The sequence below is a fragment of the Papilio polytes genome, unplaced genomic scaffold (genome assembly GCF_000836215.1).
Source record: "Papilio polytes unplaced genomic scaffold, Ppol_1.0 DF823688.1, whole genome shotgun sequence".
Taxonomy (NCBI): domain Eukaryota; kingdom Metazoa; phylum Arthropoda; class Insecta; order Lepidoptera; family Papilionidae; genus Papilio; species Papilio polytes.
This window is the reverse complement of record NW_013525516.1, coordinates 560,139-586,889: the sequence shown is the minus strand read 5'-3', so window position 1 is coordinate 586,889 and position 26,751 is coordinate 560,139. Positions and strand designations below refer to the sequence as shown.

The following is a 26,751-nucleotide window of genomic DNA, read 5'->3' as shown; positions in this document are numbered from 1 at the left end:
AAAAAAAAAAAAAAAAAAAAAAAAAAATAAATATACCGACGAATTGAATACCTCCTTCTTTTGGGAAGTCGGTCAAAAATACAGGCAACTAAAATCTCCGCATAATCTTACTTCATACTAATGTTAAAAATGCGAAAGTTTAGATGGATGGATGTTAGACTTTGTAGCCTAAACGGCTGAACGGATCTCGATGAAATTTGGCATAGATGTAGAGGATAACATGGAAGAACACATAGACCCTCTTTTGTTTTTTTTTTAATTCCTCGCGGACAAAGTCGCGGGCAAAAGCTAGTTTCTAATAAATTAAGCAGACTAGCTCAACTCTTAAGGGCCTAAAGATGCATTTCTTAATTGCTGTATAAAATTATAAATGAAGTAAAAACAATATTAAGGGCCTTTCCCACTAATGGCTGATAGAGTTACAGATAGCTCAAAAATGACCATCAGATAAAACAATAAAATCCTATATTTCCATCACATATTTTACAAGTTGGATTGTTATAAGACAATTTACAATTTGGTAGGACAGGCTCTAAATTCTAAATTATCAATTAATAAAATAGGCAACACAGGTTGTTATCGTCAAATATTATTATGATTATTGTTCTCCTGCACGTCACTATTTTGATACAGTACCAAAGTGTTGCTTAGTCACTATTAATTGAAGGCAATGAGTGTTAATTAATATTCCCATTTAGAATTGCGTGCAGTGTATAGATGAGACGGAATGGCCAAGGATTAATATTCAAAAAACAAACGATAGACCGATTTGAAAATCCAAATCTGATTCTGACCCCGCTTAGACTATAAGGATAGTATAGTTGTACTTAATTATCAAAAGTTAATAGTTAGAGCGGGCACAACTTTGACTAAAATATCGCACAATTGCGATTGTTTCGCAGCCAATTCAACTGTTTAGTTGCACATAAAAATCGTGTAATGTGCGCACCTCCATATAAGCTCATAGTAATGAAAGCGAGAAAACCAGTTGTGCGATAGTTTAGTCAAAGGAGTGCGTTTAATCTTAGCATTTATAAATGAATACTTACAGGGTAAACTGACAAAACAGTCGCGAGGTTTGTTGCGGAATCGCGCCGTTTCTTGAGAGCCGATCTTAATGTTACGGCGTATATTGTCCATAATAATACTAGAACTATCAATCCACTCGACCAAAGTACCCATGCGTATGGCTGGAGAGCTGAAAACAAAAAAAAATATTTTTTTTTATTTTTTTTTAGAAGAAAAAATATATAAGTAACAATGTGACCGTAAATGAAGCTTATAGTAGGAGGTTTTTCTTTTAAGTAAAATTAAATATCTTAGAAGTTTAGGAAGGAATAAACAACTTTTTATAGGATTTTGTAGAAGAAAAAACTATAAAGCATGAGAAAAAGATTTTAGAGAATACGCATTCTTATTCTGTCCTTCGTGTATGTGAATTTGGATCCCCAACCGTCACCCTGCTTTGTCCCCACGTGGGAACAGAAAAAATAAAAAATGTAATCCGTCCCACCTTTTGTGACGAGAGGCCGGTTGGAGCTTGTTTTATTTTATAACGGTTCTATCTGTCACCTTATTGCTGATATTGGGATTAAAATGTAAGACGGATGAAACTATTTTCAGGTGGGGACAGACCGGGTTAAGGTTAGGAATAATCCGTGCATTTTTTTATTACAATGTTGTTTTAATATAGTAAAGTCATTATATTTACTTTATTGTAGCTATTAAGGGTTAATTAGAAGGCCAACGGTGTAATTTTATAGAAATGACATACCTAGCCCTTGGAGGTGAATTAAGTATCGCACGACATGTTATTATTATGATTACTCAATTGTTAACTTTTCACCAATGCTTTTAACTTGAATAAGCAGTAAAAAAAACAAAACATTCTGTTCAAAAAACATACACACCACACATACACATACACACACCTATGTTTTATTGTAAAACGTTAAATGGTTGTAGTAAAACATATCTCCATCTCCATTTCGTTATATTAAGATGAGAGGGATGCTAAATTTTTTGTACAAGTCTGTGACACCTAACGATCATAACCAAACTTTCGCCCGCGACTCCGTTCTCGTGGTATAAAAAAAACCTGTGTTTTTGCAGATTTTCCTCTATGCCAAATTTCATCTAGATCCATTCAGCCGTTTAGGCTACAAAATCTAACAAACATCCATCCATCTAAATTTTCGCTTTTATAATATTAGTAATATGTAAAATATTCAGCACAAACAAACGCTGTCTGATAGAAATTCCATTCAGTTTTGCACAACCATACGCGATGCCTGCGACCACTCGCCTTGCGACATATCCCAACGGCCTACTTTACAACAACCGCACTTAACATTACAAGAATTTCTAATAACCTCACATTTATTCTAATAGTTAACTTCCCCTGATTTTTGACAAAAAATCATAGTAACTACAAATAACATCAAGAAACTTATACTAAGCATTTCGATATTTTGATGGAAATTGTCTACTTATTTTAACTAATACAAGGTAACAATTTAATCTAAATACTAGCTTTCATCCGCGACTCCGTCCGCGTATGATTAAAAAGAGAACTAAGTAGCCTATGTGTTCTTCCAGATGATCCTCTACATCAATGCTAAATTTCAGAGGTCCGTTCAGCAGTTTAGGCTAGCTAGGCTATATACTCTAACAAACATCCATCCATCTAAACTTTCGCATTTGTAATATGTCTGAATCTGAATATCTGAATATTTAGGTGTTCATTCTAATTCTTTCTATGGATAGACAACTGGGATTGGATCTGAATGTTGGGCCGCCAAAATTGCAGATGAAAGGAGATTGTGACTGAGATGCGTATGTTAAGATGGATGTGTGGAGTGACAAGAATGGATAAAGTTAAGAATGTGTATATTAGAGGAAGTTTGAAAGTAGCGCCAGTGGTGGAGAAATTGAGAAGCAAGAGGTTAGCGTGGTCCACTGTTACACCACCACTGTTATCCATACATGTACGACGAGACGATGGGGACATAAACCAGAAAGTGTTAAGAATGAATGTGGATGAATACAAAGGAAGAGGAAGACCGAAGAATGGATATGGATGGATTGTGTGTATGGGATATCCTTAAGAAAGGAGTGGTTTTAGATATGACGGCTGATAGAGATGTATGAAAAAGCACCCTCCATAAGAGATAAGGGCAAGTTGATGATGATGATGATGATGATGATGATGATGATGGATGTCTATCCATCATCATCATCATCATCAATAGTTGTCTAACTATAATATGGATAGTTTGAATTAAGAAATTATTGCCGCTATGTAAAATTGCTAAATAGCAATTGCTAAGTTTTGCTTCAATGACTAGCGTTTTTATCGTTTCGTAGTTGCTAAAAGATTTTACTTTATTTGCACAAGAAACTATTTGTCTCTACACATATTTGTACTCAAAAATATCGCTATCTAAATTCCATAGAGTGGCCTAACAAATAAATCAAATGCAAAACGTGTTAAGCAAATAAAAAGAATAGATAGGCAATCACAATCCGGTTCTTGTGTAAATTTTTCAAGTAAAACTTCAATTCTTCAAGTGAAATATAAGAATAACACTTCTCCGTATAAAACCGTAGTAAAATACATCAGTAAATAAAAATTGTCGTTGTAAAGCTACAAAAAAAAATTAGTCACTTATTGTTTGCCTCCTTTTATAATAAAAAATTGTCTATAGAAATACTGACAGAAAAAAGCCTAGCTCATTGTAAAAGGTTATTGTGCGAACTGCAAAGGATTGGAACAAATTGTTACAGTTTTTCAATGCAATAAGTGCGTGGGGTATAGTCAAGGCTAATACAAAAGTAATGCGAAGTTTTTGGTCAAGCAATACTTTTTTTACGCAATAAAGACAAGGATCATGACATCTGAATAACGCTTTATTATTTATTTATTACTAGCTTTCGCCCGCAAATCCGTCTGCGGGGAATTAAAAAAAACAAAAGTGAGGTAGTCTATGTGTTCTTCCTGACTATCCTCTACGTCTATGCCAAATTTCATCCATAATCGATCAGCCGTTTTAGCCACAAACTCTAACAAACATCCATCCAATTATCTCAACTTTCGATGTTATAATACTAGCTTTCGCCCGCGACTCCGCCCGTGTGGAATTAAAAAAAAACAAAGTCTATGTATTCTTCAAATTTCATCGAGATCCGTTCAGCTGTTTAGGCTACAAACTCTTACAAACATCCATCCATCTAAACTTTCGCATTTATAATATTAGTAAGAAGTAAGATTTATCTGAATAAAGTTAATTTTTTATTTTACGTACTACTTATCAAGCTTTATATTTCTCTGCTTTATAAAGACCCATGGATTGAGTGTTTATTTAGTACGGAAGTAATATAGTAATTCGACTTCAAAAGTTGTACTCGTATATTATGCACGGGTAAACATTAATCCATTTCCGAGTCAAGGTAAACTTCGTCAGATCGCTGACACCTCGACCTTTATATGAAATTGTTCATTGCGGTCATAATATTTTTAAAAGGCATACCTTTGACAAAACTAGCGCACAACTGTTTAGTCGCGCTTTGATTCCTTTGAGCTTATATGGAGGTGCGCAGATTACTCGATTTTTAGTTGCGCTACTAAACATTTGAATTAGCTGCGAAACAATCGACAATCGCACACCAGTTGTGCGACTGACAAGACTTAAGTTTAAAGAATCATTAGACGTTTTCTTTACACTTTGCTTTATCTTCTTGCTTGCTTTTCAAATAATAATAGATCATAAATCTTTCCTCTTTCAACAGATAATTTAAGTACTGTATACAAGAAACAAACGTTGCTATGGCACCTCAGTTACCGGTCTTTGCTTACGCAGAGTTATGTAAAAGTCGGTCTTACTCCGTCGCCTTGCGTAATGAATGTCTTGAACAAACAACAGACAACGCAAATTTTTATCTCACACGAATAAGAATATTAATAACTAAATAATATATAAATAACTAACAAAAAAGTAGCTTATAGCAACAACTATTATATATTCTGGGTCTTAAGGTAAAGAAATTGTGTTTCCGACGAAACATCCCTAAAGAGCCGAATTCAGAAATGGGCAGTTAATCATAGGACTAACCTCGAACCTGCAGTTGAAATGCATTACCGGTTTTAACCATGTAAGCCAGAATTAAACCGGAATTGATTGCATGTTTCACATGCGACGACAATAAACGAGTCACTGAACAGATTAATTTACAATGTTGAAATTAATTATAGGATAAAAGAAATAGGGAATCGAGCAGCGGGTATTTTAATATTAACTTGATTGATACCAAAAGCAGCTTAAACTGACTTAGTTACTTGTAATTAGGTAAAGCGCATAAATGTAAAAATAGCACAGTTCCACGCCAATAATTTATGAGTTCATGGTACTTTCAAGGTCAAACCACATTCGATAGAAGTCCTTGCGTTTCAAATAATACTGAAAGCTAAGGACACTAAGGTAGTTAACTAAGTTCTCTTATTTATTTATTACAATAAGTTCGCTTCCGGTGTTTTAGGCTGAATTTAGGTAATGTGGATAATAGAAATAAAGTCTTTGTTATATCTGGAACCGACATATAATGTAGCGCAAGGACGGATCCAGCTTTGACGAAGGAGGGGTCACCTAGTCGTGGTCAAGTCAAAAAAATATGTAAATATATTTTTTCAAGCTCTTGACCAACCAGCTCATGGGGGGTCATGACCCCCATTACCCCCCTCCTGGATTGACGTGGAGTAGATAGTAGTAGTTAGTATCATTATAAAACTGCAGAAGCAGCGAGAACTTTTTAAATTGATGCGTATTTCCAGCATTTTAACGACGGTACGCAGTAGCGAGTGTTTCGTTCAAATGTATGTATTTGCGTCTTTAGTTAGCTTTGTATCTGTAGCGATTTTATTCAGTAGACAATAATTATAGGTTTAAATAAAATACCTCATATTTTTAATCTGCAATATCGATATCAACCATAATCAAAAATATATATAATTAGTATTAACATATGTCCCATGTTAGGATGTGCCAAAATCATTTCTATTTCCGTCCTATTGTAAATAGAAACGCAACGATATATAAAAGAATGCGGTAGTATTGTTTATTTAGTCGCAATTTAGGTGTTTAACTATTTTATGGTGGCAAATGCACGAATAAAATAATCAATAAAATATTGGAAATACCTATCTTTTTTCTTTCCGATCAAAAAAGAACTTAAAGTAAGTATGTCTATTTTACTACCGTCAAAAAACTTGTACTAACAGTTATGTTAGTTACAAGTAAATGGGTAAACACTTACTTTAAAAATATTCAAATACGACCACGACATTGGGCTAGTCTGCTTATGGTTACAATAAAATGCACCTTTACCTAATTCCGAATAAGTTAAGATAATAAACCAATCATTATTAAATAACACTTCAAGGAAAAAAATAATGTATTATTACTCAACCAGTATCAATAACGTAAAAGGTAAAAAAACGTAAATTATGAAATATATTACCTGTCAAATAGGAAATAAAATCTGGCTCCAAAGTGAAGTTATGACAAAGTAGAGTCGTGTTCATCGCATTATTTTCGTGGTGACTTAATTCCTGACTGACGTGACGTGATGCCAGTATCCTATCTCCACTTTCTTCACTGAGGCTCATTTTTAATTTCACTTTTTAATTCACTTTATTACCGGCCAGTTATTAAAAAAAATTGTGCTGTTTCCTTTTTTAAAACTATATCATTTTTATCTATGATTTTAATTTACTCGATACGCGCGTAATGCGTTTAGTAATAAAGGCAAAGGAACGGGTTCTGTACAGCCAGGGTAGGAGCGTACTGCCGATGTCGAACGCCGAGTGGTCGGCACGCTCACTTTCTTTCGACATTTCGGTGCGCGCTACATTATTTTAGTGTTGTTACAACACCTATTCGATAAACCTAATAATTGTACATTTTAAAAGAAATTTATTTCATTTAACCCATCCATATGTGACTAATTACTTTCGTAGTCTAACGAGGTGAATGACTAATCTATCTTTATGTTAGAAATATTACAGACTTGCTTAAATTTTAGGAAATGGCAAATCCTATACGGAAGTTATGGTATAACTGAAAAAAGTCGCAAGCTCAAGCCCCTCAAATTTGTTTACAATCTATACTATTATAATAAAGCGTAAACACACACTTCTTTGTTGCCTAAGATGTCATCAATTACACCATATTTTCGAATAATTCTTTTTTTAATCAAAAGCACTACACTTACGTCACGCTTTAGGCTATATATTTTCACGCCGTTAAACTTAGAGGTAAATATTTTGGATAAAAATCCTAATGTGGGAAACGGACCATAAGTTGTTGCCAATATCAAGGAAGAAAGTTTGCCATGGTTTGACATGTCATGTCATTTTGACATTTGCAATTGATATTTTGACAAAGGTGCACAATAAAATGATTTTTCTATAATTTTATGCGGATGAAGTCGCGTGGGAACAGCTAGTCGTCCAATAAAAAAAGATTTACAATCTTCGATAATATCTTCAATCTTAAGTTAAATAAATAATCTAACAACTTTAAATATTTCATGAAGTAAAAATTTATTTCTATCGATAACAATGCACATCACCAGAGAACTACCTACTTGATTACCACTCATCATTATGAGGTAACAACAAGAGGGCCGAATAACCGACTTTGCTAATCACCTCAATTTTGTAACATTACACTCATATAAAAAACTATGAAATTTACTTATAATTTTTAATGCTGATACAACGTGGAAGTTTCTTGAAGCACGAAAGAGAAAGTCATTTGTGTCAATGTCACTGACGCTTAGCCTCTAGAATACAGTCTTCTTAGTTTAACATTTATTTAACAACTAGCTTTTGCCCGCGACTCTGTCCGCGTTGAATTAAAAAATACATAGGTAAATAGTTAATGTGTCCTTTCAGACTATTTTCTACATCTATGCCAAATTTCATCGAAAACCATTCAGCCATCTAGCCTACAAACTCGAACAAACATCCATCAATTCATCTAAACTTTCGCATTTATAATGTTAGTAAGATTGCATTGTATACCCTTAAGTGCAAAAATAAAATGTATTTAGAAAAAAACACTTATTTCACTTATAATTTATACACAAAAAATGTTACTATAAAATCTAAAAACGTTACGATAGTTTTGATTCATACAGGAAATTAAAATGTAGCAAAAAGTTACAAGCCTAAAAACAACAATAGTGTTTATATCAATTTGAAAATTCTATTTATAACTGAGGTATAAAAATCCCTGTCATGATTCGAAACAAAAAGGGAGTGATGACTGAGATGACGTATGATAGAGTTATGTGAATGCCGACCTTACGGGAGTAGGATAAGGAGAAAGATGATTATGATGATGATTCTAAACTTAAAAAATACTGCTTCTATTCGTGCCATCACCATATTTACGATACAAAAAAATACCACAGCACATTAACGTCACATAGTTAAAAAAGTGGAAAAACAATATAATGTGAGAACACCTGCATTAACAACGGATCCTGCAGAAATTCTTTAGCCTAGAAACTTATTAATGACCACATAATGGGTATTGACAACATACTATACTGGTAATACTGACCAACATTATGAGTCGAACACAGTTGAATCATCCGCAAATAGCTAAAGAAAGGTCACTTGGAAAGTCACTAGTCAAATTCAGTGACGCGCACTCCTGGCCTCGAAGAATGTTCAAGTCGTGATTGTACGTGCATGGTACTCGATGTCTTCCTCGAGTAGTTGAGCAAGTAGCCAAAGAAAATCGAATGATTTCTTACTCAGAAACTCATGATGGATTAAGCAGACACTTTTCTTATTTACATTTTCTGCTTCTGCTCTTGAACGGTTAAGTCTATCAGACGTCATGACGAAGAATAAATCGCATAAAATCAGCAACTTTGTATTTTATTATAGACACAATACATTTTTATGTTTTAAAAAATAACCAAAATTATTGCAACCTGTGATTTCAACTAATTAACACTATGCTTGCAACTTTCCTTTTGAATCTCGAATTGACCTGCTGTTTTGATGGTTACGTAAACGCAGACATAATTGTAACAAAATCAGGAATACCTACATTTTTATGAATAGGTCATCGAATTTGTAACGCAAGCTGCACTTTTGTCATTGACATGTTGAAAAAGGATAACTTTTCTCTATTTTTAGTATTTCGACATTTTAAATTTGATGTATAAAGTTAGTTTTGTTTTGCCTTTTATTATTTGCAGGCGCTGTAGCCTATAACAATCGACACATTTTTCTGCCATGACTGAGCTTTAAGCCCTTTTTCTTTAAGTTAAACCGAAAAAGAATTTAACTAAACTACTATACGTTAATTAGTAAAAAGTCGTTAGATTTTTTTATCTTATGTCCACTGACCTCTATAATGGATAGGCTATGAGCCATGCTATTTTGCGCCTAATTGATTTTCACCATTTTGGCGCTTCCGGTTTCGGTTGGTAGCGGTCTAGCGGTGGTGAGGAGTCGACTAATAATACATTAAACATAAATTGTCAGGAACTTCAAAGATAGCGTTTAATCAGAACGAAACAAAACCTAACATTTACGATCAATGACCTATCGATTAATAGAGATCAGTACCTCTATCAACCTAAAATAAAAGAAGTAGAATAGCGACATCTATAGTTGTGAAGCGTCAATATCAAATTTAGAAGATAACGCTATTCATCACTAGATGGCGTACTAATGTACCAAATATTGAAGTTAAAAATACAACAGAAAACGTGGTAAAAGGCATCACTTACGATGCGTTGGGATTATCTAGCAGACCAAAAATATTCTTATCAATATATTTGAAGGTCAATTACTAAAGGAAACGATTAGAACAAGAATAAATCTTCAGAACAGTTTATAATAAAAAAATGATTTATCGGTATAAGTGACTTATATGAAAATTATAATTGTATAGAAAAACGATTAAAATCATTATCATAATGTCTTCATTGTGATATTATTGAGAGGAAAAACCAATGTATTCTTAGTATATGATAACACTGTTGTAAGAACTACTAACCTTGATTTAAGTTTGTTTTGTTTTGTAGCGATTATAATGAGTAAACATAATCTAATTTAGTTATTTTTATTACCGGTTTTATGTCAAGGAGGAAAAGATCAATAAATCATTTACACAGCAACGTATTTACAAAATAAATCTTGACAGTAGCGAAGTTTTTACTGTTGCAGAGTTTTTTTTATTGGAATAACAAAAACATATAGGTACTTCTGCAACGGTCGCACTATTTAGGAGTCAACGACTCTAGTTACACTCACCGTCATTGTTGTTACTAGAAATGAAGTAAATAAAAAAATACCTGCTACGAAAAACGATGTAAGTAGTAATTTTAATAAAAATGTAATACTCCGCAACGAGTAATAAACACCAACATTCCTTTAGTTTACAATACGATTTCAACTGCTACAAATTTTCGACTTGCTGTAATATTCCATCGAATAAAACCTTCTATAATCTAACCTTGTCGATGAAATACTAATCTACATGTCTGTCTGCGAAGTAAACGTACAGGTCATAACAAAATGAACAACAGAAGGAAAAAAACCATGCGATGTTGGGGGCATTGGCCGTTTTTAGTTTTAGCAAGACAACCAACTCACAACTACATGCGTATGCGACTCAACACTAGAATGATCGACGTTAACAGAGTTAAGACAATTAACGACATTAAATGTACACAGCCTAAGAGCGAGTTTACTTTGTCAAACTTGTTATTACAAGTCGTAGAGATCATTATTCAATGAGTACCTGTAGCTCTTCTTAGGTATGTAAATTATGTTAATGTCCCGTACAATATAAATGGACACACGTATAATATTTTAGACTTAATTTACCAAAAAAATCACCTATATGAACCAATCCTACAAAATTAGATGATATTTGTATATGGTATTTCGAAAATGAAAGATGTGTTTAACAATTAATTACCTATACTATATGTTTTTTGTTCGCCTTCCAACCAAATTAAAACTATGTCTTGTTATAAGCAATAAGCAATAAAGCGAACTAAAAGAATTACCCAATTAGATAAACTAGACTTGAAAATGCACAGTTTGCAAGTCACTCCGACTAGCACTTGAGGCATTGATAATTGGGGTCTAGCATTGTTACTGGCAAATTTCACCTAAGAACTAAGAGGCCCCAAAAATTGTAAGAACCATTAGTTTTAGTAGTACTAAAAGGTCTAGAAAGGCTGATTAATAAAAGAAAGAAAGATCAAACAAAACACTAACGACACTTTTAATTTTCTTATGGACAGACAGCAGTCGTTCTGTCAGGAAATCAAAAGAATGGCACAGTCAAAACAGTGTAAATTACGCCACTGACCACATTTAGGATTCCGTCGAAACAAATAATTTAATAGATCAAGTTCGTAAAACTAAACTTAGTGAGTTCCATCAAAACACATGTTTATAGATTATATATAAAATACCCGGAAAAGTGGTTAAAATCCTTGATGTAATACATTGTAACCGAATTCGACAATACTTGTTTTTTTGTTTGTCAAATACGAAAACAGTAACAAGTTATATCAAACATATTTCATTGCGATACACTATAATACATCCGTCTCGATTATTGATTAAAACAACCACATACAAACTTCGAAAGATAAATAGAGATAATAGCTATAAAAACAATGACTGCATTAGTACCAGTTAACATCACCTAATTACCTTACTTCATTTAATTTAACATTAGAGCAGCAATAACATGTTGCAGATAAAACAATAACAACAACCATAACCTAAATAAAAGTTGCTTGTATCGACCACCTGCTTCAGAATCGTTCCCAACGTAAAACTCGTTCCGTCCGCGCGGCGCGCCGGTCAAATCGAACGACGATGGCCGCACTACCAACACAAAGATAACACCGTTCGAATTACAGGCGTGTCGGCTCGATCTTGTGTTTATTTACGTCCATCGTATTGTTTGTATACAGCCCGGCACGACTGCGCATCTGTCTACGTCATACCCCTCCCCTCGGGGCCCCCGCACAACCCCGCGATTCCTACGCTGGGTCGGCTTGGCTTGGCTCGCTTGCCTCGCTCATTCATTCGACATTCGCAAACGTTGTTGCGCGCCGTCACATCCGTGAAGCAGATTATTTATTTGTCAATAAACGACTACACGTTCAACGCTATGTTGAAAGAGAGTACTAGGTACGACAATCGTAATACTGTTCAAGAAGAGGGCCGTCCGTTAAACTCGACCAGATTACCGGCTATAGAAGAATTGACACTTGGCCTCAAACAAAAGCTCCACCTGCAAGCTCGGGCTCGTGCTGCACCTTACTACATTAGAAAACAAGAACCTGTCGATCTAGTAGAAAGGTTATTGGAGCAACGCGCCCTTGTCGCCGAGGCTGTCAGAAGATTACAAGAAAAAAAACAACCGTGTCATGAAATATCCGTAGATTCTTAATTATTTATATTGAAATAAACATTTTAGTTGTGAAAGTGTGGAACGTGTTGTGAAATCGCTTGTGTAAAAAAAGTGTCGGGTTACAATGGTGCTATATGCGGAGAGCATGCGAGAGCGAGATGGCCGGCTATGACGTGTCACGCACGACACGAATCACGAGAACGAACCAAAATGGCCGCCGGTACTCTACAATCATAATATTTATTCTTCGTTTTATAGTGACCTTAACTGTTCAAAGTTCTGAATGACGTAACAAATGGTTAGTATTGTTATGCCTCCTGTATAACAAATTAAATTAATTTATCATTTTAAGTGACCTTTTGTTGTACGGAAACGTTTCCATCATTAATTAATTTTATTAATTTTAATGTAAAGTATTTGTGAGCTTTAACTATAGTTTAATGTCTCTGAACGTAAAACTGTTCAATAAGAAAGTCATTGTTACTGTATTACGCATAATGTACCTATTTAATTAAGAAAATATTATACTCAATACTTCGCAAATACTACTGTATGCTATAAAACAGTTTATTCCTCAATGTCAATCGCAACATGTTTCTCTAACGTCGTTTTTACTTTCCAGAGATGAAATACTTAGTTAACTGTTTTTATGAAGTGATTGTAGATATAACAGTAATGAACTGCTTTTAGTACAGTTACTTCCTCGCATGTTGAGTATGTATAGTATAGGGAAAATTGGATCGCACAAATGCGATATGAAGAGGTTATGACACACGTTCGAAATGTGAACGTCAAATACCTACTTGTTTTACTTAGGCAATTTTATTATTATTAGGCAATTTTTTAATTAATTGAATACCTATCCTTCTCTGTAGTACATCAACAATTTTATGTACAACAATATCGATATGGGTATAAAATCAATGTAATATTACATGTGTGCATGTTTTAGTGCATTTTTGTGATTTCTAGATAGTTTAATTTATCGTCGATCTTGTGATTTAGATAAGAATAAAGAGTTATCTAATAAATGGAATGAATTTCAAAGAGCAACTTGTTTATATGATACCCTGGTGCCATTTTTTTTATTTCTAACATGTATGTACAATTGCATCCATGAAATAGGCCATGTGGCCTATAAATGACTGTTAAATAAAGATTAAACGACTCTTGTATGTACGGTTAAAAAATACATAATAAAAGATATTTCATACTTTCTCAAACTATATCAAATAAAGAACTATTACTAAAAAGATCAATAAATCTACTTATAGCATAGATCTACTGGACCATACATGAACATTCAACCGGAAATATCCGAAATTTTGTGTTACATGGTTAGTGAAGATACCGGTTATATTTTCATGAATTAATTTCAATTTGTTGTTTCATATTTCATTCATATCTTTTTAATAGCCCATTTTTTGAAGTATAAACGACTAATCAGCCACAATGTAGACATTTAATTATTAAAAAACAGAGTCCTCTGGCGGCCACAACCGATTTAGTTTAAAGACAAATAAGAACTTTTAAATAGTTTATTTCAAAATATGTTCAAATTTTGGTATAACTAAGAACAAAGAATACTGACCTGCAGAGAGTAAGGAGTTCCGTCGCCCCACATCTCTTTTTAATGATGGAAAAGACAAATATACATATTTCACACTTTCTGGAGACCGTTATTAAGGAAACTTTACTAAATGTAAGTAACTACACAACATAACACATGTAAATTTGTACTACGTTTTGAATTGTTTTTAACGACCTCTATCGGTAAGTAGTATAATGTAAATAATTTAACGCAATACCATTTTTAACCAACAGTAAAACACGTCTCTGACGCTGGGAGATATCTTCGTTGAATTATTTCGTTAAATTTTTTGTACATGTTTGTACAAAGTCTCATTCCAAAACTTTAAAACTGGATTAAAAATTAGATTGTATTTTCAAAAAAAATTTTCTTCTTTCACTTCAAAGAAAGTAACGCCATCTGTCTTTATACTCGATAGAAGTCCGGTTACAATATTTGATAATTAAGTTTCTTAAACATGTCACAGATGTCACCATGTGGGATATTTTAGGTTTGTTGACAAGTTGACAGCCTTTTCTGTTGATTTTTGAAAGCTTCACGTCCATGTATTGTAATATTTCTCTATTTTGTGGCTTCTAAGTTATTCTTTAATAAGTGCGTTGAGTTATAGCTTCGCCTATCTTTATTTTTGTTAATTTTGTGAGAGTTATTTATACGAAAAGTCGCTTATTGCATTTGTACATAAGCTAGAGTTGTTTAAATTTTTGTAGGATATTTAACGATGCCGAGGCGTTGTGCATTAGGATGCCCCCCAAAAACACGTAGGTACACAATAATAAGACAATTTCGAGTGTTTTTGTTTATTTTAAAAAAAACGGGCCCGCATCCCACATACATCTAATTCTAAGCCAACAGCCACAGCCATCGTCACTTCTGAAGACTTAAGTTGATTGCATTAGAACACATAATTGTTTATCAGAAATTTATTTACTTTTACCCTTACTCAATATGAGAAGAGTAGCCTGTGAAGAGTGCCTAGAAATAGATACAAATGCATGAAATTTTATCAATTCTTTGTATCTCAACTTATCTGCTTAGTTGCACGCAAGTATTTTCAGTATATTTGGGTAAAATATTTTATAAACAATAAGCTATACTAAGCAACCTTAAGCCAGCATTGTGTGCATAAGCCTATCCCTTCCCAATAAAAGATGCCCAAAATTGGGACGGTAAAAGTTTATAAACTTAATTTAACTTCTTAAAACTTGTGGATATAGCGGATATAGAAGTTGTAAAAGCTTTAAATTATTTTATTTAGTTCTGTAATGATTTTGATAACATGACTAGGAATATCAATTAGGACTTTTCTGAGTTTAGAAGACTTTTTATTAACTTTTGTTCCAGGTGGATTGCTTCATACATTCCCAAATCCCAACAAATTTTTTGAACAATATAAAGCTTGGGTCAAAATCGTAACTGGTAATGAAAACTATTATAGTTTTAATTATAAAAAATACAGAGTATGTGACCGACATTTCACTCAAAAAGATAGAACCAGGAGTAGTCGTCTCAATGTGTTAGCAATACCATCATTGTTTTTACCTGGTAAGCTAATTTGAGAACAGTTTTGTATTTTCGTACCTGTCTATGTATCTTTATTTACATATTTAGTATATCTTACAAATTTAAAAAAGAAATTATCAAAAACTGTCACTGGCTGGGGAATCCGAACACTCAATAGTCAGGGCTGAAGAAACAACCTTTTTTCAAACTCTCTTTGTTATCATGGAAAAGAAAAACCTAGGGCAGGGGTGGCCAATCATTGGCATGCATTCCATAAATGTCACAAAATATAATATTTTGGGCATGTTATTAATTAAACATTTATTTAAAAAATGGCACTTTGATGCATAAATGTTCGCCACACCTGTCCTAGCAAACATAGGAATCGCCAAGTGATGATTTAGCATGGCATAGGGAAAGCTAATATTTATAATGGTCTTATTTGAAGTACGTCTAATATTTATTTTACATTTTTGATTATCTTAAGTTAAGACTTTTTGATAAAGTTACAAATCTCTCTCATCTAGCTCATACTATTCTAAATGCTCTTCCCGGAAGTGAAGACCGTAGCATGGAAGTCTCAAGCAACATTAGAGATTTAACCTTAGGTAATATAACATATTCTAATAATTTATCTATACTAATATTATAAAATGTAAAGATTTATTTTGTTATGCAATGTATTAGCTCGAAAATATTGTGCTGATTTAAAAAGTCTTTTCTCTATTAGAAAGCTACATTATCACTAAGTAAAATATGTTTTATTTATTACTAGAATCTTCTTCAGTTCCACACAAAGTCCCTAGTCAAGTAAAGGCTAATATCTTCTCGAATAGCTTCTGGCTAGCTATTTCTGTGCAAAAAGTGTTTTTTCACCAAGAAGTTATTCTTTGCCTTTATTATTCTACTCTTTATCATTCATCTTATGACTTGTCATCAAATGTCAATGTCATACAAACCATAACAATAAAATAAAAAATGTATTATTATACATGTTATAAAACAATGATTTATTTAATGCAAATCTGATTTTAACAAAAAGCTGACTTCAATTATAAGAACCAAGAATCAAGAACAAGGTTTCATAAATTTTCCTAAAACAAAACTTAATCAAAGCACTGAAAACATGTTAATTATACCACTATGAGTTTGTGTAATATCACAATGGGCTAGCAAGTGACAAATACAGCAATCCCAATATATATACGTAAATAAGCTACAGCTATTAACAATGTTCAATTGGTATTGACGTGTGTCACGTAATTACTACATTGTTCGGTATAATTTTATCGCGTAGATAACGTGAAATACAAGTTTCCAGTGTATTAGTATACCAGTGTACTTGCAGACACGATGACGACTACATGGTCTATGGGTCCCGGAACTTATGAAGTACCTCTATCTTTATTCGCTAAAAACCGCGAGAGGTTGTCGAAAACACTAAAAAAAGGTCAAATAGTTGTTCTACAAGGAGGAGATAGTATAAATCATTATGATACAGATGTAGAATATGTTTTTAGACAGGTATGTGGTTTGATTATTTTATCTATTCAAATATTGTAAAGAGGAAAGATTTGTATTTTTGTATGTATTTGATTCATGCAAAAACTACTGGGCCGATTTTCATGTTATCTTTGTAAATCCATTAATAGATTCCACAGTGAAAACTTATCAAATTGGAGTACAAGAGTTTAATCGTTTCCTCTAGTCAATTAAAACATTTAAAAAAGTTTCCCATCATTAACATCATATTATCACAATTTATTTATATTAGAAATATATTTTAATCTTAATGTTACAAATGCAAAAATTTAGATGGATGGATGGATGCTTGTTTGAGTTTGTAGTTTAAATGGCTGTACGAATTTCAATAAAATTAGGTATAGATGTAGAGGATAATGTGGAAGACACACATAGGCTACTCACTTTTGTTTTAATTCCACGCAGACGGAATCGCGGGTGAAAGCTAGTTTAAGTTATTTTTAACTCATGTAATTTTTGCCAAAGTTAGTAGCTGTACCAGTTTGAAATTAAAATTAACTTAAGCTATTCAGATATATCCATGCATGTGGGTCAAGTCTTTCTATTTGCATACATTTATGTATTCAGTTTTATTTACCATTTACCTGTTAATGCAATACTTGTTCTGAGTCAAGTTTTACAGGTGTCTCAATTTTAGTTTAATGCCAAAGTTTAAACTAAAATTAATTTCCTTAATTAAAATCAAATGTGTCACACAATGGATAGTTTTAAAAAAAACATGAAAAATTCTTTTATGTAAATGATTATAAATGCAAAACTTTGTATAAATGAATTGATGTTTTTACTGTTTCTCCAAGCCAGCTCAATGGACCTAAATGAAATTTGGCATAGATGTAGAGCATAGTCTGAAAGAATGTATAGGCTACTTTAATTCTTTGCAGTTGAAGTTTCGGGCGAAAGCAAATTATTCCATACATTTCAGGAATCATATTTCACATGGATATGTGGTGTTAGAGAGCCCGGCTGCTATTTTGCGTTAGATGTTACCACCAAGAAAGGTCACCTGTTTGTACCGAGGTTACCTGATGAGTATGAAGTCTGGATGGGGAAGCTCCTCACATGCCAACAATTCAAGGAAATATATGCTATCGAAGAAGTTCATTATGTTGATGAGGTACATGGAAGTAACATTTTATTCCATACAAATTATTCTAGAGTACACAGAATAGAGGAATGTCCTCAGCGGTCTTTCCAAACAGTTATGACTTAGGGGCCTTTAGGAAAAGAGAGTATTCCTCCCTTAAAGACTGGAAGCGCATCTGCAGTTGGCGTTGCAGATGTTCATGGGCGTCGGATCATTTAATATCGAGCGATCTGCTGCTCGTTTGTCGGCTTTTTCTATAAAAAAAATGTTTGAGAAGGTCTAGAGCTCTCTATTCTATTCTATTTTCTAAAGGTTGTAATTTTTAGAGGTTGATATCTTAGAGTAAATAATCCAAGCAATAAACTTATTCGATGATAGAGTTTATTTGCCTATAAAGTATTATTTACCTTTACAAGGTTTATGTGTTTCAATATTATTTAATCTACGTTTCAGCTTCAAGATATATTAAAACAATTGAATCCTGAAGTACTTTTGACACTTGTGAGTATTATGTTTATTGTTTGTGCATACTTGATATAATTTTCTGTTTGTGACCTTATTACCTTTTTATTACCTTATCTATAAACCACAGGAATTTTCCTAGCCACAAGCCATGCAAGATATATCTATTTTTTACATATAAAATATGTTGTCTGTGTATTTATTTTCACTTTAGGTATTTCTTCAAAAAATGTTTAGCATTGATTTCAATACTTCTTTTAATTTGATCTGATTTTAACTTTTAATTATAATTCTATTTTAAAAATAAATGTTGTTCAATGTAGGATAAGAATTAGGTAATTTGATATATAGATTTAGTTTTCTATAATAATGTGTTTTAAAACTACACAGATTGTTTATTTTGTGTTTCAGAGTGGACCAAACACTGACAGTGGACTTACAGCTAAAGAAGCGGTTTTTGAGGGAATTGATGAGTAAGTATCTAGAGAAAACAAATGTTCTTATACATGTATTACAATGGAAACTCACTGGTGAAATAAAATGTATGCTTATATAATAAACATTGAACACAAGGCTGTATGTAATATTGAGAACTTGAGATTAACATTTTAAATGTTTTCAATTGCAGATTCAAAGTTGATAATGAGACGTTGTTTCCTATTATCGCAGAGTTGTAAGTATTTTTTTTGTTACCCATATTCATAAATATATGGTATTAAATATAAGGGATAGAAAGAAAGAGATAGATAGTGTTAGAAAAGGATAGAGTGATAAAAATCATACTAATATTATAAATGCGAAAGTTTAGATGGATGGATGTTTTTAGCCTAAACGGCTGAACAGGTTTCGTTGAAATTTGGTATAGATGTAGAGCATAGTCTGGAAGAACACATAGGCTTTTGTTTTTTTTTATATATTTTTTGTCATAACTCTGAAATTTTCAATCCCATATTGAGATCAACTAATTATGTTTATTTTAAATATATTTTTTTTAATCAGATAAGTTTAAGATATCTTTTATAGCAACTGCATGATAAAATAAGATAATGTCGCTTGTAATCGACTTTCTTGAACATAATTACACAAACAAAACATTTTTTTCAATCTTATCAATATATTTTTAAAAATACGATATGAGAATGTAAAAAATAGATTATTTTGAAAAAAGGGAAATTTGAGTATTACCATATGTTATGTTAATTATTAAAATCTTCATATTATGAAATTGTTTTTTTTTATGTATGTTCCAGACGCGTTATAAAAACTCCCGAAGAGATAGAGGTTATGCGCTACGTTTGTAAAGTTTCCTCCGACGCACATAAAGAGGTAAGTAATACATTATATGAATTTGTCAAAAGTTTTATTGGTCATTTTCAATAAGCTTGAAGTTTGTGGTAAAAATGTATAATATTCAAATATTGTTGAAACCAACATTCGCCATATGGGCGAAAAATTTGCATGAAATGTGGTATTTCTGTCCAGTGTAATATAATTGCATAGTTTAATTTAACTGAAATAAGAAATTATATTTAAAAATTTTCTGGGTGATAATATCATTTTAGGTTTGTTTTGTAACTTTGTTTTAATTTGTTATTTGTTTTATTTAAATTACAAACATGTCTGTTTTTAATATTAATGCATTTTATTTTTATTTTCACGTGTGCGAAGTCGCTAGCAACAGCTAGTGTTTAAAAAACAGCCGTTTATTAAAAGCAGTGGATTTGACAATGGAGGAGACGCATAAGGGAAATATCCTATTTATGTGTGTCTCCTCCTCCGTCAATGAAAGGTAGGCAACTCATCTGCAATAGGGAATATCCATGTGTTTTTTTCTTTTTTTAAACGATTCTACTTGTTATAAAATAACCAGAAAAAAAATGACGCGAAAACATTCAACCATTGAGCTAAAAATAATGAAATGAAATTACGACCATTTTCAAGCGACTAAAACGCGAGTTGTAATGAGACAATTGACGTCAATCGTCATATTCCATTCATAACATACGCTCAGATGTCACTTCGACGTAAAAAACAACAAAGTATCTCTTTGCTCTTCAAGGTCGAAAAGTCAAAAATCGATTCGTTTTTATTATTGCTCGTTTGCCACCTTATATTATAAAGAAAAGTTATAATGTTTGTTTGCAGGTGATGCTGTACGCGAGGCCGGGGCGCATGGAGTACCAGTGCGAGGCGGTGTTCCTGCAGCACTGCTACCGCGCGGGCGGCTGCCGGCACGTCTCCTACACCTGCATCTGCGGCTCCGGAGACAACGCCGCCGTGCTGCACTACGGCCACGCCGCCGCGCCCAACTGCAAGATGCTGCGGGATGGCGACATGTGGTCAGTCAACTGCTATTGAAAGTAAAAATTATTATCACGATTCGCCAAAATGGCGAAACTTAGATTTTCGCCAGATTGGCGAAAGCATAGTATTTCGCTGAAATGGCGAATACATCGCTATGTGTGTCTTCGACAGCGCTACCTTCTACTTGTCTTATCTGTAAAGTACGGAGAATATTTCTCCTTCTATGGTTTATGTTCCAGCAACGTTCCCCTTCTTATTATTTACTTATAATAAAGTTAAAAAAGTAGACCAGAATAACAAAGAAGGCTAGAGGTGACATAAATATGGTTTAATTTGAAGTAGTTTTATCAATTGTATGTATTTTGTTTATTTTTTATTCCACGTGGACAGAGTCGCGAGCGAAATCTAGTCTATACTAATATTTTAATGAAAGTTTTGTATTTTTCTATGTTTTTGATTCACACAAAAACTACTGGGCCGATTTTAAAAATTCCTTCACCATTAGTAAGGTAATTTATCTGTAAGTAACATAGGCTATATTATGTATTATTTTTTAATTCCACGCGGACAGCGAGCAAAAGTTAGTAATAACTTTTTTAACTGTATATATATGATTGCAGTTTGTTCGACATGGGCGGTAACTACGCGGGCTACGCGGCCGACATCACCTGCTCCTTCCCCGCTAACGGGAAGTTCACTCAAGACCAGAAACTCATCTACGAGGCAGTGCTGGCTGCCAGGGACGCTGTATTCAGGTTATATTGTTTAAATTATGTATTACAAAGTTTCGCACACGACTCCGTCCGCGTGGAAGTAAGAAAAACAAATGTATTCTTCCAGACTATCGTCTGATTCTAATTTTGTTCTGCGTCTCGTTTCAAAATGTTCAAACGATTGTAGCTTTTAAGGTGGTATATAGCAAGTTTCCCCGATTGTACACGAATAGGATATTTCCCTTATCATTTACTAGCTTTCGCCCGCGACTCTGTCCACTTGGAATTAAAAAAAAAACAAAAGTAAGTAGCTTATGTGTTCTTCCAGACTATCCTCTACATTTATACTAAATTTCATCGAAATCCCTTCAGTCGTTTAGGCTAAAAACTACAACAAACATCTATCCATCTAAACTTTCGCATTTATAATATAAGTAAGATTGTACATTTTGTTTTTATTATTAAAATGTCTGTAATCGTAGAGAAGCGAAGCCGGGCGTGAGGTGGCCCGACATGCACCTGGCGGCCAACAGAGCGATGTTGGAGCATCTCAAGAAAGGAGAACTGCTCAAAGGTGATGTAGAAGATATGATTGAGGTAAGACTTTACACTACTACCTTTTGTCTGCGACTCCCTCCACTAGGAATAAAAACAAACTTTATAAGTAGTCTATGTATTCTACTATATGTGTTTTAATTCTGTGCCAAATTATTTAGATTTGTTGAGCCATTACGGATATATGTTCAAACAAACATCCCTCCATCCATCTAAATTTTTGCAGCTATAATATTACTAGCTTTTAAATACTAGTAATAAAAAAATACACAAATAAGTAGCCTATATGTTCTTCCAGACTATCCTCTGCAGCTATGCCAAATAACATAGAGAACCGTTTCTCCATTTAAGCTATTTACTCTAACAAACATCCATCCATCCATTTCGTATTTTTAATATTAGTAAGAAATAAACTAATGTCCACATTAACTCGTTATAGGCGGGTGTGAACGGAGTACTGCAGCCGCACGGTCTCGGACACCTGTTAGGGTTAGACGTACACGACGTGGGCGGCTACTTGTCCAACTGTCCTGAACGCCCCACTGGACCACTGGCACGACTCAGGACAGCACGTGTTCTGGTACCAGGGATGGTACTCACTGTGGAACCTGGATGCTATTTCATACCTAAGGTAAGGTGACCCTGACCCCCATTTAAGCTTTAAATGCGTGATTTTTTTCTTTTTAAATACCATAAATTGAAACGGGTAGTAAATTGAACATAGATTAGGGGAAAATAAAGTAAAAAAAATACAAAGAAAAGACTGATGTATAAATGCATCATTATGCATTGAGGTAAGGGGTCCCAGTTATATTATAAAGTGACCCCCAATGGGTTTTCTTTCAGTACAAATCCTACTCATTACCTTCAGTCTGCAGTAGAGTTTGTATTTAATATCTCGATTTAGGAAATATTTATATAAGAGAGCAGATTTCATCACAAGTAAAATTGGTTTTTATGCGATTGAAACAAGGTTTTATTTCCTTTTTTATATTAAGATCAAGTGAAATCTGTTTATATTAAAGCACTATATTTATGTTTATACTTGTATCCACTCGCAGTTGTTAGACAAAGCACAGAATGATCCAGCTCAAGCGAGATTCTTTAACTGGGAGAGGATGAACAAGTCCCGAGGCTTCGGAGGAGTTCGCATTGAAGACGATGTGCTCATCACAGACACTGGTATTGAAGACCTCACTAGCGTTCCCAGGACGTGAGTATATTATCTTTAATCAAATGTAAATTTTGTAGAGGACAATACTGTAAATTTTCTTTATCGGTAACTCTAGTTAATGCCAATGTCAAAAAAAATCCCCTCCCATCTTTAAAAAAAAAAAATTTCGAAATTCACTCAACCATCTTACATAAAAATCGACACTAGTTTAAAATGATCTAAAAAACTCTCGTTTTATTAATGTTGATTAATAGATGGGTTAATAGACATAAAAATACTTTTCAATGCTTAGCAACTTCTATTTCAACTATTATTAACTTTTTTTTTCAGAGTTACCGAAATCGAAGAATTCATGGCTGGTGGTGCCAATTTTAAATAAGTGAAATATTATATTATGAAATCATTAATATTATCCATGTTATATAGACGTACTGTTTTTTTTTTATAATTTTATGTATTGTTTTTGATGAAATAAATAAAACACATGTACCAAAACATTTTTTTACTGATATTTTATATCGTTCACATTTTATCACACTTTCTTAAATAAATTAATAACAAAAACGTAATTATCATTTTAAAATTATTTGTAGCGTAAATATTCTTTAATAATCTGTGGTACTCTTAATGTGTTTAGAACTTCAAGGTAACATTGACTTGATAATTTGTTACCTAATTGATTTCTTAATGTTTCTCTAATCTTTACTCTGGATAAATGCTTCAACGGCAACACTGTACATGATAATGTTTCAGCTGTAGTTTTATCCAAATCCACACCTATTAAGACTAGTAAATACTCTTGAACCTAAAAAATCGAGGAAATGTTTGAAACACATGAGAAAACATTAACAAACTTTTGACTGAACACTGAAAATTAAGATATGTGTATATGTATGTATAACAAGTATGTATGTACACACTATGGCTACATAAAAAAGACTTGATGTCCAAATACATTAAAATTTTGACATCTTATGACCACTTGTTAGACCAAATAACTTTTTAACATTAAGGGGATTTTGGTTATGCACTAATTATAAAAATACATTAACAAAACAGTTACTAGCTTAAAGTTTTCTTAAAACTAGATGTAAGCAAAAGTAAAATATTTTATAAATTCCATAGCATAATGTTTAGTAAGTTGTTTATTTGCAATTTGAATGTGCACTCAATAAAGCAAAAAAACATGTTTATTCTACAACACATATGGCTAGTTTATTAATAAATCAAATACTTTACCTGTATTGGTATTCTTGGCAGTATATTATTTTTATAGGCAAATTTTAAGAGAATATCTGGATCACAGGCCAAACTGTATGGCAACATTACTGGTATTGTACTTGGATTTGATGTGAGCGATGCTACAAATGCATCAGGAATACACCATTCTTTGCTTGATGGTAAATTGGTAGTACAATAATCCACATTGCAACCATGCCCACAAAGTATATTGAAAACCTGCAGAAACACAAATTATGTAGACCCATATAATTACTTATATTTTTCAAGGTATTAGAATAGAGTACTTTGAGTCAATAGTTTCATTGTATAAAATATACTATGTTTTTGAAGTTGTAATTTCATCCATACTACAAGTTGTCAACAAAAATAACTACACTGACACAAACCTGTATCATCATTAGAAAAACTGTATGTTTGCCATTTTTGTTGTCTAACAAAAGTTTATGCGATTTAATTGTCAACTTGCAAGCAAAATGAGAGTGAAGATAGCCTCAAGGCACATTACCCATTCTATAACAAAAAGTCTTGACACAAAAATATCTACTTACCTCTGTAAAACAACTTGAATGTGTTGAATAATGTATGTAAACAAGTGGAGGGCATTCATTTATATTTATTGCATTGACTGAAACCCCATTTGAGAGAAATATGTAGAAATATTCTTCGAACCTTTTCGGTGACATTTGAAAAATATATTCACATATATTTAAGTATGAATTCAGCGGAGCGCTGGTTAGGTAGGTGGGCCTTATGTTGCCAATCTTCTCTAATACTACATGGAAAGGCTCCACTAAGTCATAGAACTTTGGTCCCAAGTCAAATGTTAGCAAAGTTTCAAGAATATCAACTTTTAAGTAATGTGGCTTACAAGCATAAAGTATAATATCATTGTTTATTTTATCTCTATCAGTTGCAAACAGAAGCTCTTTAAATATAGAGCTGTGCCCACTTTTTAATGCTATATTCAATGCCATATCATCATCAACATCTTTAACATGTATATCAGCACCCACTTCTATTAAATATGACACTACATCATCACAAACACCTATAACAGCTAGCATTAACGGACTATCCCCATTCACTGATACTTGATTTATATTATTTACATATGGCAACAAAGCCTTTACAGACTCTAAGCAACCTTTGTAGCAAGCAAAATGAAATGCTGTGAAGTCAGATTCATCGCGGATTTCAGGATCAGCTCCAGCACATAATAATATTTTCACAGCCTCAGGTTGTTTAGCTAATACAGCACCATGTAATGCTGTGTGCCCATCAAAATCCTGCACATCTAGCATAGCACCATAGTCTACAAGTAATTGTACTAGATCTAAATTGCCTTGGCAACTTGCAATATGTAATGGTGTTACATTTTCATAGGTTCCATAGTTTGCTATATCTGGTGCATGGTCTAAGAGTGCTTTTATAGTTCTTATGGATACACCGTTACTGCAAGCGACTTGTAGTGCAGTGCACCCTTCATGGTCTTCAGCCAAGTGCCGACAATCAGGATGATTTAAGATAATCAACAGGCTTTCATAGCTATCGGCAGCGGCAGCCTCATGCAAACAAGTCCAACCTCTATTATCAACGCAGTTAGGGTTGATTTTCTTAAGAAGTCTCTTAACTTTTTCCACATCATTGTTCCTTGCTGCTAAATTTAGCGCATTAGAAGTTGTAGGATTAAGAGAACTGAAATCCATTCTCACTTATATATCATTACAAACCAAAACACAGTTTTTATTTCACTATTGAAGGAGACCGTTTGGAAATTGCAGTTAACATTATGCCCTCACATCAGTGACCTTTTTACTGCATTATTTTTATAGTAGTTAAGCACTGGATTTTAAATAAAAATAATCGGAGGTATACACTTTATACTTTTTAGTATTGGACATTTAAGATAAACGTTGGTACTTTATGGTTCCCTCATTCCTTTTTTAATATTTTAATTTTTTAATATTGAATAAAAAATCCTAATGCAAAACATTGATTTTTATTATCAATTTATTACCACTGAACTGACAAGTGACAATCTTTTGACAATCAACGAAATAGTTTTTTTGGCAGTTGACATTTTTTGTAATTTATACAAAGAGCAAAGAAGTATTGAA

The 26,751-nt window shown here is 33.1% G+C and overlaps 3 protein-coding genes across 3 annotated transcripts in view; 1 reads left to right on the top strand and 2 right to left on the bottom strand.

Annotated features, from left to right (window-relative positions):
• The window catches only part of LOC106104388 (organic solute transporter subunit alpha-like), a 13,621-nt gene extending 6,758 nt beyond the window's left edge, over positions 1 to 6,863 (bottom strand). Inside the window, exons 1-2 of the mRNA XM_013284428.1 lie at positions 6,514 to 6,863; positions 1,050 to 1,198 (exon numbers count right to left, since the gene is read on the bottom strand). Of these exons, the coding sequence (XP_013139882.1) occupies positions 1,050 to 1,198; positions 6,514 to 6,661 (297 nt within the window). The 5' untranslated portion in view covers positions 6,662 to 6,863. The remainder of the gene's footprint in view (positions 1 to 1,049; positions 1,199 to 6,513) is intronic.
• Positions 6,864 to 15,035: 8,172 nt separating this feature from the next.
• LOC106104385 (xaa-Pro dipeptidase) lies at positions 15,036 to 23,881 on the top strand. Its single transcript, XM_013284426.1, has 15 exons — positions 15,036 to 15,099; positions 15,400 to 15,600; positions 16,086 to 16,166; positions 16,907 to 17,082; positions 18,023 to 18,214; positions 18,638 to 18,685; positions 19,058 to 19,119; positions 19,275 to 19,319; positions 19,897 to 19,972; positions 20,792 to 20,985; positions 21,571 to 21,705; positions 22,146 to 22,260; positions 22,658 to 22,849; positions 23,280 to 23,431; positions 23,723 to 23,881. Exons 1-15 carry the CDS (start codon positions 15,051 to 15,053, stop codon positions 23,769 to 23,771), a joined length of 1,767 nt encoding a protein of 588 aa, XP_013139880.1. The 5' UTR covers positions 15,036 to 15,050; the 3' UTR covers positions 23,772 to 23,881.
• Positions 23,882 to 23,915: 34 nt separating this feature from the next.
• LOC106104386 (ankyrin repeat and SOCS box protein 3-like) lies at positions 23,916 to 26,662 on the bottom strand. The gene is made up of 3 exons (XM_013284427.1): positions 25,183 to 26,662; positions 24,632 to 24,850; positions 23,916 to 24,197 (listed from the first exon to the last, which is right to left on the bottom strand). Exons 1-3 carry the CDS (start codon positions 26,338 to 26,340, stop codon positions 23,976 to 23,978), a joined length of 1,599 nt encoding a protein of 532 aa, XP_013139881.1. The 5' UTR covers positions 26,341 to 26,662; the 3' UTR covers positions 23,916 to 23,975.
• Between the last annotated feature and the right edge of the window lie 89 nt (positions 26,663 to 26,751).

What these genes read in the sequence shown, in the direction of transcription:
- LOC106104385 (XM_013284426.1), top strand. Translation starts at nt 15,051, where the DNA reads ATGAAATTTTATCAATTCTTTGTATCTCAACTTATCTGCTTAGTTGCA. An exon ending in CTGCGGGATGGCGACATGTG is followed by an intron (nt 20,986 to 21,570) that starts GTCAGTCAACTG and finishes ATATGATTGCAG; the next exon opens with TTTGTTCGACATGGGCGGTA. An exon ending in GATGCTATTTCATACCTAAG is followed by an intron (nt 22,850 to 23,279) that starts GTAAGGTGACCC and finishes ATCCACTCGCAG; the next exon opens with TTGTTAGACAAAGCACAGAA.
- LOC106104386 (XM_013284427.1), bottom strand. Translation starts at nt 26,340, where the DNA reads ATGGATTTCAGTTCTCTTAATCCTACAACTTCTAATGCGCTAAATTTA. An exon ending in ATTCAAGTTGTTTTACAGAG is followed by an intron (nt 24,851 to 25,182) that starts GTAAGTAGATAT and finishes GTGTTTCTGCAG; the next exon opens with GTTTTCAATATACTTTGTGG. An exon ending in TGCCAAGAATACCAATACAG is followed by an intron (nt 24,198 to 24,631) that starts GTAAAGTATTTG and finishes TCGATTTTTTAG; the next exon opens with GTTCAAGAGTATTTACTAGT.